This window comes from Aspergillus steynii (genome assembly GCF_002849105.1).
Source record: "Aspergillus steynii IBT 23096 chromosome Unknown P170scaffold_7, whole genome shotgun sequence".
Classification (NCBI taxonomy): domain Eukaryota; kingdom Fungi; phylum Ascomycota; class Eurotiomycetes; order Eurotiales; family Aspergillaceae; genus Aspergillus; species Aspergillus steynii.
Window position 1 is genome coordinate 1,397,375 of NW_020194404.1, and position 14,593 is coordinate 1,411,967.

Sequence of the window (14,593 nt, forward strand, 5' to 3'; positions counted from 1 at the left end):
TATCCACATGGCACTGGAGAAGCACAAACCAGGGCTTTTCTATATGCCCATTCGCTGATAATCTCCTAGTCTCAATTCCTATATGTCCAGGAAGTTGAGTCGGTTAGTTCAAAACAGACTACAGAAACATGCAACACCCACCTCAGGAGAATATCCATCAAACGGTGCCTTACGGCAGATATGGTGCCAATGATACCATATTTGAGTATTTGAGTTAAGGGTCTTATAAGGCTCACTAGAATTGAGAGGAAACATAGTTAACTAACTGAATATGAGACTAGACATTGAAAACAGAAACACGCCGCACTGAAAACAAAAGAAAGACGGCAAACGGTTCCGCAAAGCAATCTTGAACATGACAAAAATTTAAACAAGAGACAATAAAGAACTGGCTGATCCTACGAGTTGTAGCCCTCGGTACTTGGGTGGTCCATCCTGCTGAAGAGATCGCTGCTTCCTCGAAATTTAAACGGTGGAGATGAGGAGGTCTTCTTGGAAAAGTTAGTGGAGAAGGGTGATTCGGATTTATTCTTCGATTCTGGAGAACCTGTTAGCGTATAGGCTTAAGGTCTTTGGATGCCCACTTACGCTTGAAACCCCTGGACGAAGGCGCAGTAGGAGTTTCCGAATCAGACAAGGGATCCGAGGCTTGATTGTTTGTTAGCTTATGCAATTCAGAGCTCTAGGTGTTCTAATACATACTGGACGACGTTGTACTCGGACTGTTAGACGAGAAGGAAGGCTTCGGTGGAGTTACAGATTCTCGACCTTGGGTCCGTGTTAACGCCTGAATGTGATAAGCTGGGGAGCAAATTACCCGAAGAATTCGATTCCGCAGATTTAGAAGGAGCCTTGGACTTGAAAGCTAGAGAGCAGTCAATATAGTGAGCGAATGCTGCCAGAAGCAGAGAGACTCACCCAAAGGCGGCATGGTTGGTCGAGGAATGTTGAACGGTCCAAAGGCACGCAAACCCGCTAGAAGCTTCGCCAACTCGCCGCTCAGGCGGTCTCGCTCTTCCAGGATGTAGGAAGGCTCCGCAGCCAGGTGTTTGACCTCGTCGTCTTCCATGTTGTTGATCGTCTGGCTGGTGAACAGGCGGTCGAGAGGACGAAGGAGACAGTTCTCGATGGCCAGAGTTGCGACGTTGTCCACGAAGGTCACGATAGCGGTCTACGAGAACGGATTAAGAGTTAGATATGGGTACAGTGACAGCTCAAGAAGGCACTAGACTCACCTCGTAGTACGCTTCCATCTCGTCAATGATCTCGGCCGATGCATGCTCGTCGACGCGAACCCGCAGCTTGGAGAATGCCTGCTCGAGCTCGTGGAGGCCAAGTTCGGTGCGCGAGTCAACAGGCTTCCCGAGTGCAGACCTGAGTCTCTGGTACTCACGATCCCTTCTTGCTTGCTGGATCCGAACGAGAAAGCTCTTCCCAACCGGCAGTGGGTGACCTCGTTTGATGTATGAAGTCAGCTCGTCGAGCTTGTCCAGCAACCCTACTCTGATTTTCTCGAGCTCGGGCTCGATCAAAGTGCCGACTATCAAAGCATAGGTGTGCTCGTCCGCTAAGTGCTGCAGCACGAGGGACACAAAAAACCTCACAGAGTCCCACGCAGTCATCAGATGATTCCTAGCGATTTCCTCCCACGGTTTGGACTGGTCGCGAAACAAAATCCCAACGAGCCGTTGATTGGGACTTCCGGGCAATTCAATTCCACGGTTTTTACGTGCCTGCTCACTGACTTCGGCTTCCAAAGTTTTTCGGTCGATGAAAGTCGGCCACCATGTTTCCAAATAAGGATTCGACGAGCGCTGATTGCTGTAGTCGTTATGATGGTGCTCAACGATCTGTCGACGACATCCCGCAACTTCCATTGCCTCAGCAAAGTATTCATTGAACTCGCGAATGATGGCACGAAGGCGTCGGAGGTCTTGCTCGTTTGATTCCGGATCAAATCCCCCGAAGAAATCATGGTCGTACCCACCATTGAGCGCCTCCCTGGTAATTCGCTCGAAATCGCTGCTAATATTGAGCAAGAACCCTTTTTGCTCTTGGATGGTGGCGCGAGGAGCACCGAGTTTCTGTAGCTTCAGCTGACGCTCCGTGACCTTCTCTTGGATGTCAGAGATGAGCGCAGGGAGATTGCGACGGATGTGCTTGAGGAGGATGTTGCTGAGACGACTGCGCAAGCTACCGATGCCGACAAAATTGCGAGGAACAGAATTCCACCGCCCCGTGCTGAAGAAGGCCTTTTCGTTTTCGTCTCTTTGCTCGTGCGAAATACTGCTCTCCTCGGACTTCCGGTTTCTCAGAACATGCCATCCCAGCTGGAGACGGATCTTTTCGTTCCTGACAAACTGCAGCCAGATCTCTTGCTCATCGGAGCCAGTCTCAAGAGTGTCCGGCTTCGTGATTACTCCGAGAGTTCGCTCACGCTGGGGGTCGTATTTCTCCGCGATGTCCAGAACCTCTTGCAGATGGTAGTCAGTCTTGGCCGAGATAACAGCCAGAATGATGCTTCGAGGATTCTTCATATATCTCTCGGTCAGAGCGCGCACGACCTTCCTCCCCTGGGCGCCCTGATCCTTACTCTTGGAATAGTAGAGACCGGGGAGATCCACGAGAGTCAGTTCAGGCTTATCAGGTCCGAGAATCTCCACCTTGAGGACATCGTCTTTGAAACCGGGGTCAGCCTCATCGTTCATGCCCATGTGCTCTTGGGCCTTTTCAATTAACTTCCCCAAGTCATTGTCGCTCTCAAAAGCGTCGGAGGAAAAGGACTTGAGGTTCTTTCGTTCTTCCTCGTCCGTTCTCGACGGCCCGGGCTCGATGGAGACTTTAATGGTCTCGGTTTGGTGACGTCGCAGGATGACCTCCGTAGCGAAGCGAGTGCAGACGCTGATTTTGGCTGGGAATCGCACGCGCGAGATGGCCTCGAGAACGGAGCTCTTGCCGCTGGACTGATTCCCACACACAATCAGCTGGGGGAGTTCCACGAGACCGCCGACGCCGATCGTGCGGAGCTCGTCCACTCGATCCAGGAGCTTGGATTGCTCCGATTGCAGCTGATTCAGGGCGGCGTCTTGCGCGGAGGAAGCCATGATATGAGTATTTGGGGGAAAAATTGATGTGACGAGAAACGAGGCCACCCCCGCACAGGGGAAATAACCATTTTTATCTCCATTCCGACTCCCAGCGAGACAGATGCCCCGGTGGAAGGCTGGGGGCGCAAGACGAGCGGCGCAGTGTTGATGCATAAGTCGGGTTTCTAACCCCGGTCACATCCCTGCATCACAATCTTGGCGTCACCGCACCCGAGCTCTTTTGGGCTAGACATGGAGCAGCACTAATTTAATCTTAGCACTGCCTCGCACTCGAATTGGCTGACGAGTCAGGCAGATTTGGTTCAGGTCTAGGCATCGGCCAAATCGCAGGCGCTGGTCCCCTGATTCGGGAAAAGGAAGCCGTTTAGGCGATTTTCCGGCGCACGGGGGGTAGCATTACCAATTGATCCTTGCGAGCTACGGCCTGGAGATGTAACGTCTGCAGCGTGGGCTGGGAAGTTGCTCAGCCTGAGAAACCGGTACATGTAGATCAAAAGAGTCGTCCAATGAAGTGAAGATAGAAGGCGCCTTTTCACACGCCTATACAGCATTCCTAGGCCCTCCTCCAATCCCTGCACAGCCCGAATACCGTCCGACAGAACTTCCCGTACTCCACGATCAAGTGAAACTTCCTCCAGCTGCCCAGCGCTTGATGATACAGCCTCGCCGACGGATCTGTGATTGGCTTTCTGCCTTTATTGGGGCGTTTGGGTGGCCCCGGACTATCGTCACACACCATTAGCCCAGATACAACATTTCAGATATACCAATCATAGGAGAACAAAAGGAAAGACAAAGCAACAAAAACGAGAAAATTCTCTTACCTGAACCCCGTAATCGGCAACACAACCACATCCCCAACCCTCTTACTTCTCCCTCCATCAACCAACCCAGTCAACGAATTCCAATACAATCCCTCCCTCTCCTCCAACCACCCCTTCACGGTCCCCGTAATCGCCGCCGGCCCTGTCAACACCAACGGATCAACAGCCATCAGCTCCTGCCTTGCCTCATCGGAACGTAGATTGCCTTGGTTCCGGACCGAAACGGCATGGAGAACTTTTGATGTTTGGGATATGAAGAGCGAGAGGACGGGATGACCCGGCCCAGCGGCAAACGCCCACTGCGTTAGTTGGATAGGAAAGTAGTAGCCGCTGCGCCAGAAGGTGTCTTCGTTGGGGTTGCAGTCTGCTTCAAGACCGAAGATGGCGCGGATGGGGTGGTGATTCATGTCTTTGCCGGCGACGGAAGGGTGCGTTTTGTTCGTGGAGGGTTCAGTCCAGGGGGTCAGGTCTGATGCTTCGAGCCAGGAGATTGGAGGACGGAGGAGCTGCGTGTCTATATCTGCGTACTATTGATTGATGAACATAGGTGAGTAGGAGAGGGACGAGCGACTTACAATACCGCCGAACCACTTAACGGCTAAAACCCGAAAGACATCACTGCGCTCTATATCCCTCGGCAGAGACTCGAAGTGATACTTGAACGACGGCTCATACAAATCCAAGAGCAACTGTTTCCCGTCACCAGTCCACAGGAAATACGCCATGTTGTCTGCCATAGATGCTTTCAGCCAGGTCTCTGCGCCTTGGCGGATGCTATCTGGCCAGTTTGAGATGTTGGTATCGGACCATTGCTGATGCACAAGGAGCGGGATATTTGAGTAAGCTATGGTGCTGTTATTCGAGATCGCATAATCGGAGGCTAGACGCGCTGCATCGACGATCGTGGTAGGGACCGAGGACGAAGATTGGAGCCATTGCGGTGGGATGTACCATGCTTGACAATGTATTTTGTTAGCTGCAGTCGAATACATACAAAGAATGGGTATGTATATGAATGACTTACCTCCCCCTACCCCATTGGATAAATGCACATGATTCCATAGAAGCGGATATTTCTCTTTGAGCTCATGCACGTTAGGTTGGACTTGTTGTCTTGGAAACAGTAAAAAGGCGATAAGAATTAGAAGTGCACCAACAACCACCAACCGGGCAAAGCGACGCCTGAAGATAGGAATAAACATTGATAGTAAATGGCCACGCTAGTCAAGGATGTCTCATGCCAACTAAGATATGTCTAGAAAATCAAAAATGCGACAGACACAGAGGGGGGAGATGGATGCTGATGCCTGAAGCTATGGATTCAGAAACTGAATATTGTGCTACAAAGACGCGACTCATCCAATCAATAGGATCTTACCTGATGATTAAGCATCGGCGAGTGCAATTCGGAGACTTTGCGAGACAATTGGGCAGCAGTGAAGGTGATACAGGCTATTCCGTCCGCGGCATCAAAATTAGTTTGTACGACTTCCAACGGGAACGGCTCCCCAATCAACAACCACAAATTCGAGCAGCTGCCTGAAATTGTGGAGATATTTTGTTATGGACCATAGTGTAACTGGCTCGGAGATTTGAGCAAGTGAGATGCGAGGTTTCCCTTGTATGCAATAGGAGGTGCCGCCTAGTTCTATACTTTGAATCATAATTTGAGCCGTACATGTGCAATCGTAATGCTTCTGGACAGACCTTTCTGTTGCTCTGCTAATGTAGACCAATGGAAAAAGAAACACGTTCAAATGCTGCAAATGAAAATGCCGTGCTGGTGCTTGATGAGCATGATTTGAACATCTTAAACCCACTTTCGAAATCTCAACCGCTTCCTCAATAACACATAGATATGCTGCATAATAGATAGTCAAACCGAAAGAAATCTCATAATTCGTTAAAGCATGTTGGGGATAGACCTGCATAGCGACATTACATTGGCTGAGAACCACAATATTTTGATTCCCACAAAGACTCGAGGCCTGGCTCCTACTTCACGGAGAAAGTATCTTCATTCCATCCATACACACTCTTCAGTCGTCGAGACAGCAGAAGAATGCGATACCCTTCGATGGCGGACTTATGGGGACGGTGTATCGTGAAAGGCCTCTTCACAGGCATCGAACTAGGCGGATAGAAAGTGTAGACAGACCCGTACTTGGGAAAGACGGAGAACCCCAATTTCCCCATAGCTGCTTCGAACGCCGCCCAGCTGACAGGGCTGCGGATTTGCGATCGGTTGAACAACCTCAGAAAGATTTCTGCTGTCGACGGGTCGACCTTGAAGTTCTGCGGCGGAGCTTGCTCTTCGGTACCGGACGTCTCCGCGGGGGTTGCGATATCGTAGATCGAAGAATGCGGGGGACGTGTCTTTTCCTTTTGTCTTCGCTGTTGCACTCGGTCCTCCGCGGACTGCGATGTTTCCGCCGAAGGAGTTGGCTTTTCGGCCTTTAGTTCCTGCTCCGATTTGGTCTTGATCTTCTCATACTGCTCTGCCAAATCAGATAGGCAGTCTTCGATCAGGTCTTGATAAAGATATCCCATCGTGGAACCGGTCTTTTCGCTGGTGAACTGATCCAACGATTTCAAAGCGCCTTCAGCCATACCTGGCTCCAGGAGATTATCGATGGGAACCACGAAATCGCGCAGATCGATCTGGTCTTTGACTCCGTTAAGCTCAGTCTCCAGCTGCTCCCACTTAGAAACGAACGTCTGCTCTTTTGCCTTGGAGAAAGGGGGCAACGGAAACACAGACGATACGTCTTGGATGAACCCAATGATGATAGCAAGTTCACCCAGCGAATCCACCTCTTGGGGCGTCAGATCCTCTCGCTGCATAGGCTTAGCGTCCAGAATTTCGCTCAGCTTCTTGATCCAGTTGGTAGCGTTGGAAACACTGAGCTTGGGCTGGCAGAGACGCAGCATGTAATAAAGCCGAGGATCGGTTGTGAGGAGGTTTTCCAGGTTGCCTTTTATGGTGGCCTGGGGAGGTTTACCGCTATTGGAGGAGTTCGAATTTCGCTTGAACCACTTCGATCCTGTGCCAATCTGAACATAGCGCTTAAAAAGAGCTTGCGCACGGGTGAGCTCCAGCTGGCAGATGTTGGACAGCTCTTGAAGAACAAGAGTTCTGTGCGTCTTATCGGCAGTCGAAATGTTTAGCAGCCCGAGAAGACGAGCGAGATATTTCCAAATTGCAGCATCCTTGATCGAACTGTGGACTGCCTCAAAAGTGGATGCGCTGGTGTATTTGTCGGTGTGAACGGGCAGTCGGCGGCCCTTTTCATCCGGAAGCAGTTCTGGGCGGCTGAAGAACCAGATGTTCACAGCATGAGCGAGCACTGTCGGCTCATTGGTGAGCAGATTTAGAAATTCTCGCTGCGATTCCTGTTGATCCTGAGCGCTGGCGATCAGGTCCGGAAGCGTAGGCTTCGGCGGAGAGCCTCGGATGTTGAGTTTAGACAGGGCTTCGGTTGCCACATTATCCGATCGCTTTGGTTTCTGTTTGCGATCCCGAGTCTTCGAGCCTTGGTCCAGGATGTCATCGATAAGAATTGTAAGACCCTGCATCATGTACATCTGCCGTTCCAACACCAGCTCCCCGACGGACTGAGGAAGACAGAGACGGGCTCGGATTGCGGGTTGGAAAGGGGCCATGACTTCGTCCTTATTCCCCGTGACTTCGAATGACCAGCCATATTGCGGCCCATCCATGAACATAGTATAACAGTCTTTAAACGGGTGCGTGTGGCGAAGCCCTTCTTTATGGACCATCTCTTCGATGAGAAGATGGTCTCCAAGGCCCCCATTGACTCCGCCGCAGTACTGCTCGAAGGGGGACTTAGTGGCTCGATGCTTGAGGAGATCCAGGCAGAAGTCCGGCCCAGACTCTGTCATTTCTCGTAAATTGTATTCCGGGATGACCATGCAAACATTGCCCATGGACTGGTCACGGCGGTGCTTCAGCACCACGCCGCCCGCTGCCCCGGCCTTTGCACATTTGGCGCGTTGACTGCTGTCGAAAGACCGCCATATATTCTCGATTGCTGCAGCATGTCTTTTGTACTTCCGAGCAAGATCGCTGTGGAGTTCTCTCACCACATCTGCCTTCGAAGGCTGTGACATGTTGTTCCGCGGCGTTGGGAGTGAAGATTGAGATGACAGATGTAGGTGGATTGCGAACCAGCGGAAGGAAAAGGGAATCGAGCCCAGTGGGGTTTAGACTATGACCTCAGCGCTTTTTTTGTGCGCGCGAAGGAGTGGCTGAGTGGCTGGTAGTACCAATTTGACCCACCGCAAGTGGAGTCTGATTCTGCCACTAACCACTCCGAGATAATGTTGATATTGTTGGATGGGCACACAGCTATGCTGGAGACAGCTGAATCCATATTTAACCAGCCAAGATACAACTGCGGGTTGGGCTTTATCTCGCAATTTGGCTGGAAGAGTACGGGAGGCTTGGGGTTTGATGCGTCGAGGACTCCGACAACAGCCGCACTAGATACCGTAAATCCATATTGAACCTTGAAAGCAGAAAAGTAGGGGAACAACCATCGTGATGGTTTTTACAAAATGTTAAATCGTTTCAATATAGAATTCCTTAGAACCGAATACTGCCAGTGATTAGAGGTTATCGATACTCGGAATCAACAGACTAAAGAGCGGAAAATATGCCGAGTTGGAAAGAGGTGAGAATGTGTGACCGAGGGAGGAGCAAATTGCATGCTCGGGAATCGATACTGCTTCATGATTTCGAGCTTCGGGCAGTGCTTAGGCATTCAAATGCCTGAGGAGTAAGCTGCTGAAATTTCGCCATTCGTAGCCCTCTGTGGCCGTTTCATGTATAGAATTCCAGAGAAGACAAATTTCTTTTCTAGATAAGAGCTCACTAGGCATCCTGATCTTTTTTTCTGTCCTTTTCGTTTACCGCCGTGCCCATCCCGCATCGCTGTGTTTCGAAATCTCCGAGTCCTATATTAGCCCGCTTTCTTCATTGTCATCAAACTCAATCACAGCACCTCGACCATAGTCCGCAACCACAAAATTCTCTCGAACAAGTGAAGGATCAGGGCACCTCAATGAAAGGTCCTGCTCGTCAGGAGGAAGCAAAATCATTTCCTTACCATTGTGCAGAAGCCATTCTTCGTCTCTAGAGATCCCCTTTTTCGAGAGATCGAAACAGGGATTGAACACAGGAGCAAGAGGGAACTGCCCACGTGATGTAAGAAGCCATTGTCCATCCTGTGAAAAGGAAAGGGTTTCATGCCAACTCTGATCTTGAACTTGCCGACATTTTGCACCGGTTTCTATATCCCACAGTATGAGCGAACTCCCTCCGGATGCAATGAATTTATTATCCGGAGAGAATGCGAGATCTCCATAGACGTGGTCGCCCAAAGTCTTGAATACCTCCCCTGAGTTAGCATTCCAGATATGGACACGGTTATCTTTAGATATCGAAGCAACAAGGCTCCCATCCGAGGACAATGCTAGATGTGAGAGTGGATAATCAAGCTCTCCGATAGCAAGAAATGAGTTTTCCACGGCTAGGTGCCACAGGCCAATAGTATATTTGATTCCGTCTCGAGCTTCCAGTGAATATACTGCTGTCATTGAGTCCAGTGATATCTGGAATGAATAACTTTCGCCCGGGGTATAGCCATCCGGAATTTTCAAGCGAAATGTTTGCAGGGGATCCCATGTACCAGAATCCCAGATGGTAATTAGGGGCCCCCTGTCAACTGTTATCAGTCTTTTGCCACCCACAGAAAAGCGAGCGCGGGGAAATTCCCAATGATATGGGGCTAAAGCTGGCTTCAGGATGGTCAAATTGGCATCTCGGACCTGCAGGACATCCCGGTTTATGAAAACCATCAATGTGCCGTCCGGGGATATAATGTGACACCTGGATTGCCCCTGATACTGGTCGATCGTCTGGTTCATGGGCGTAAGGCAATCCCAGATTTTGTTTCCGCAGGCAACCAGTTTTCCGTTTGGGGAAAAGGCGGGCCCCGCACCAAGAAAATCTGGTAAAAATAGTTCGACAATCGATTTCCCCGTGGCAGTGTCCCACACATAAAGACTACTAAATGTACTCGCAGTCACAGATTCACTGGATGGAGAGAGAAAGTCCACGCAAGGTTCATCGATGTTCTCATGAGAAGAAAAACCGGGAAGAATCCTCAACAACTTGGCTGCTGCGGGGTCCCAGACTCGAACTTGGTGATCCGTGGAAAGAGAAACAAGCTTGCTGACATCAGAAGAGAACGAAGCCGCGATGGAGGGACCGATATTCATTTTTTCTTGTAGACTGCCAGTAATTGAATCCCAAATCTGCACTCTTCCGTCAGTGGATGCAGACCACACCTGTTTGCCGTCCGGTGAGAATGACACGCCACCTCGAGCGGCAGACTCAAATGTTTGTAATCGAACCCCTTCAACGGCATTCCAGACTTCAGCACCACTGTGCCATCTGTCACTGCTGTGAAGAATGACGAAATAAAATAACAATAGCCTGTTATCTGGTGAAAAGGCTGATATAAACGGTCTCCACCTGTTCGGCGAGGCAGATGAAAAGAGTTGGAATGAAACCAGAACTCCCTTTTGATGTGGATTGCAGATGAGACCCCGCCCCTCTACAAACACTACTACAAGCCTTTCACCATCTGGCGAAAATTGCATATGGTAAGCCATTGTGTCATTCTCAGGAGTGTTATCCTCGTGCAGAATGCTTGAAAGACCCGTTGCCAAATGCCATATTCGGACTTTTGTGCCGGCGCTAGACGCTAGAGACTTGCAGTCTGGGGAAAAGGACATAGCATGGACGCTGCTTTCATGCTTCAATAGCTGAACACGTCTCCAAGTAGCCGTGTCCCACAAAGCTATTTCGTCATCGAGTCTAGAGTTTGATGCGAGCAGCTTATTATCCGGTGAAAATTCCATGAAACAAAAAGAAGGGCTATAGCGGTTTAGGCAATGAATCAGGGGATCCCAAGTCTCCTTAAAAATTCCACGTTTAGTTAAAAAGCTCGGGACTTCTTTTTCAAAATCTTGTCGGATAATGCTTTGCTGTGGAGCAAAAAAGAGAGAAGATGCATACAGTTGTAGAGGTGCCTGCTCAATGACTGATCGAAAGTAGACCGTGAACCGCTTAGCATCTTGAACAAACTCACTCAGGCTAGCATCAATGTGTGTCTATTGAGACTCGTTAGTATGCGTCTGGTGAAACCTGGATTTGACTCACTGAAAGTGTAGAGATGTAATTTAGTAAATCATTCAAAACCAGAATGCTTAGGGACACCTTCCTCATGAGACTCATGGCTTCGATCCAATGAGTAAAATGCTCTTTCAGAAATCCATGAAGCTTGTCAGTACTGGAAGATGTGAAATCGCTCTGCTGAAGATGATAAACCCAGTAGCAACACGCGTATTGTACGTGCTCTGGGAGATATAGACCCAATGTCTCACGCTTGACATCTTCAATTCGAACATTGATCCTTTCGAACTGGCAAACGTTCTTTTTTAGGGCACTGGACATAATCTCAATGCAGCGCTCGAAGAGCTCAAGGTTCGTTCTTTTTTCATCGATCCAGAATTCATCACCACATCTTTCTCGATTGACAAGAAAATCCCGAAACGACAAGTGAAGTAGCTCAATAGAACGCCCGCTCTCAGACATGGCTAGCACCGAATGCAAACATCGTACCATTTCTTCCACAGTGTTTGTCATGTCTCGAGACTCACTTGATACGAGGTTGCTAAGAACATGAATCGGAAGAGAGTCTGACAGAATAAGGATGTATCCAACAATCCGTTTGAATTCGGACGCCCTCTGCAACCTTTCCCTTTTAGTGACATTTCCAATAACTTCAGTTTTCAAAATCGTAATGTAGAGCCGGTCGAGGTCTTCCTGAGGTGAGCCATCATCGATCTTATTCTCTAAGATATCAGTGAGGCGCATATCTAGGTCAGCCTTGAGAGGTTCCATATAGCGATAGATTGTCGCGGCATAAATAAACAAGCCGTCTGCCTTCAATACAAGCTGAATGGTCTTTTCTGGGCCTGGCCAGTCTTCCTTCCTGGAGTGTATTTGTCTGATCCTATGCAATTTGTATCCGAGGAAGCGAGTTATATCGTCCTTTCTTGCATCGTCCATTCGTGGCAGAGGAACCTTCAAGAGTGTTTCACTTTTGTGATTGTCTGCAGGAAGCTGACCAAATCGGAAACCGATTTCATCTGTTGGTCGACTGGTGATAAATATCTTCACCCGTACATGCGATGTTTCCAGCTCGCGAACCTGGCCTAGAAGATTCACGATGATGTGAATATTATTTTCAGGTAGACTTTGACCGGCGCTCTTGGAGTCCCAAGATGTTTCGGGTAGGCATTCGTCGAGGGCATCAACGACCAAGATAACAGTTAGGGGTAGAAGAAGACGTTTTCCAAGATCCCGGAGAGGATGAAGAACTAAGTCACGCCATTGATTGAGCATAATTTCACTGGCGATATCATAGTTTTGTTCAATAACATCGCATATAGGTTGAGCGAGATCAGGCAGCGCCTCGACAAGCTGCCTTGCAAGCGTGCGAAACAATGCAGTGGCTTGGCCATGTCCGTGTTGTGTTCGGCGAAAGAAGAATGTACCTCCAAGGCAGATTTCATCAGGTAACGACCCTTTGCTATCTAAACGCTCTCTTCTGTCAAGCGCAGAAGCAACGGTTCGAGCGATAGTGGACTTTCCTGTTCCTGCCATCCCATGAAGCCAAAATATTGGTGGCGTTTGTGAATCATCAATCCAGGACTGGATTTGATTGAGAACAGCTTCTTGTGTACCTTTCAGGCACTGTCCATCTATTTCTGCCCGTGACCCGGAGTTATAGGCAGCGCTCATCAGAGGTCTGAGTCCGTTTAGTATGGTGAAATTGGCCATGCGCTTGATGGAGTGTCAGTGGTAATAAGAACCAGCCTTGGCTTGGAACTTGCCTTGACCCCCTTATTTGCCTCATCTAACAGACTTTGTGTTTCCTGGTAGAACTTCTGAACATTGTCATGTATGTCTTGAGTTGTCGCATTTGACTTTGCTTGCAGGTACTTGCTAACTGCATCATCGCTTTGTTCAATGTCCTTCCACATAGATTGCCAATCATCGACAGTAGCGAGATCCTTGAAGTATCGAGTGACTGAAGACTGAAAGTAGCGCTTTGCAAATCGGATCTGGTACCGGAAAACAAGAGTGTAGATTGAAACGACCTTCTTTTTCAACCAGATAGTCCCTTCACCTGCGCTGCAAGCTGTTAATACATATCAATCTCACGAGTAAACGCGTACCTTGAGCCATGACAGGCCTGTTCAGGCATATAGGACCGCTCTATCAGTTGATATCGTATCAAGAGGTCTGTAATAAAACACAGCCCACCTGCAGCATGCTCGCTTTGCTGAATAGATTTCAAGAAAAGCTACAAATCTGAGTTAATTTGACCGACTGGATGCCATGATCAATTCACCCACATTCAGTCCCACTAGAACTCCCGCCCATGCGAGTGAAGCATGGGGCTCTCCAGAGATGGCTGCTGAGATGACATCTTTTACTGCAATAATGCCATGAACAAGACGATCGACCTCCTCTTTCAGGACAACTTCCGTGTCCTTGAACCGCAGCTTAAATGGGGTAGCGTTTTCGATCCGCTTGAGATTGTAATGGGCGAGACTTTTCAGCTGCTCCTCTCTATCCTCTTGTTGCCGTGAGGCAACAAATGACTTTGTGTTGTCTGACTTCAAAAGAGCATCTCGATATGCGTCCATGAGGATTTTTTCCTTCTCGGAAAGCTGCTGATATGCTGCCTCCCAGAGCTTTCCCCATTCGTACTCGACAGAATCGTCGGTTTCATCTCGCTGTTCTTCGAGCTCATCGTGGTTTTCGTTGAGAGCATTCTGTGTAGATGAACCTGTGGCTTCGAGTTGGATTTCTGACTGACTGTCCTGCTGGGACTCTGCCCTGTTGACTAGGCTGTGACTAGGCTGAAGCGGAGTGGTCTGCGACACTGACTGCGTCTCTTTCCGTTTCCTGAAAGGCAGTTTGAAGAAATTCTTTAGGTCTTCCTTCTTGGGCTTAGACTTGGGCATAATGAAGACGCAGTGGGTAGACGTTCGAGAGAAGAATGGGGAATGGCAGGGCAGGTGTGTGACAGACTGAAAGACCTGGCCCAACTGAGATGGCTTAGCCAAGGTACTTGAGACGGGGCGCTTCCAAGACTCCCTGAATTTATCAAATACACCACTCGACCAACAGAAACTAATATTCGCTGGAGAGTTGGGTGACAGTGACTTGGTGGCTTGCAGGTGGGGTTGGGACAGAAAGAGGGGATGTCGGTAGGTCCTCGTTGCTTTTTCCTGACGTGTCAGGCAGGGTTCTTTTCAGCTAAACAGGGATTCCTCCTATTTCCACCGCGTCTTCGTGAATTGCCAACAATTCTAATGTTAAAAGGAATTCGAGCTATTATATTTCTTCGTTAACCCTAACGATACTCCCGGTCTCTCCGGCTCCAGAAATGATCTAGATGGTGTGCAATAGCTACCAGATCACCAACCGCCGTTTGGTGAACATTTTCACTAGGACATACCACGCGTAGATATGTCTTATTTCCACGGCTGGTACAC

The 14,593-nt window shown here is 49.1% G+C and overlaps 3 protein-coding genes across 3 annotated transcripts; all 3 read right to left on the reverse strand.

Annotated features, from left to right (window-relative positions):
- Nucleotides 1–220: 220 nt before the first annotated feature.
- Nucleotides 221–3,130, reverse strand: P170DRAFT_439518 (uncharacterized protein). Its single transcript, XM_024849857.1, has 6 exons — nt 1,236–3,130; nt 919–1,171; nt 818–865; nt 703–768; nt 589–648; nt 221–538 (listed from the first exon to the last, which is right to left on the reverse strand). Exons 1-6 carry the CDS (start codon nt 3,102–3,104, stop codon nt 399–401), a joined length of 2,436 nt encoding a protein of 811 aa, XP_024701102.1. The 5' UTR covers nt 3,105–3,130; the 3' UTR covers nt 221–398.
- Nucleotides 3,131–3,471: 341 nt separating this feature from the next.
- Nucleotides 3,472–8,095, reverse strand: och3 (glycosyltransferase family 32 protein; the record flags this gene model as incomplete). The annotated part of the gene is made up of 5 exons (XM_024854988.1): nt 5,968–8,095; nt 4,507–4,886; nt 3,932–4,458; nt 3,697–3,829; nt 3,472–3,558 (listed from the first exon to the last, which is right to left on the reverse strand). Exons 1-5 carry the CDS (start codon nt 8,060–8,062, stop codon nt 3,472–3,474), a joined length of 3,222 nt encoding a protein of 1,073 aa, XP_024701103.1. The 5' UTR covers nt 8,063–8,095.
- An 813-nt stretch (nt 8,096–8,908) lies between these two features.
- Nucleotides 8,909–14,233, reverse strand: P170DRAFT_467015 (uncharacterized protein; the record flags this gene model as incomplete). The annotated part of the gene is made up of 7 exons (XM_024852450.1): nt 13,445–14,233; nt 13,353–13,371; nt 13,265–13,304; nt 12,899–13,220; nt 11,181–12,869; nt 11,037–11,131; nt 8,909–10,835 (listed from the first exon to the last, which is right to left on the reverse strand). Exons 1-7 carry the CDS (start codon nt 14,057–14,059, stop codon nt 8,909–8,911), a joined length of 4,707 nt encoding a protein of 1,568 aa, XP_024701104.1. The 5' UTR covers nt 14,060–14,233.
- Between the last annotated feature and the right edge of the window lie 360 nt (nt 14,234–14,593).

What these genes read in the sequence shown, in the direction of transcription:
- P170DRAFT_439518 (XM_024849857.1), bottom strand. Translation starts at nt 3,104, where the DNA reads ATGGCTTCCTCCGCGCAAGACGCCGCCCTGAATCAGCTGCAATCGGAG. An exon ending in TGCGGAATCGAATTCTTCGG is followed by an intron (nt 769 to 817) that starts GTAATTTGCTCC and finishes CACGGACCCAAG; the next exon opens with GTCGAGAATCTGTAACTCCA. An exon ending in TCCGAGTACAACGTCGTCCA is followed by an intron (nt 649 to 702) that starts GTATGTATTAGA and finishes CAAACAATCAAG; the next exon opens with CCTCGGATCCCTTGTCTGAT.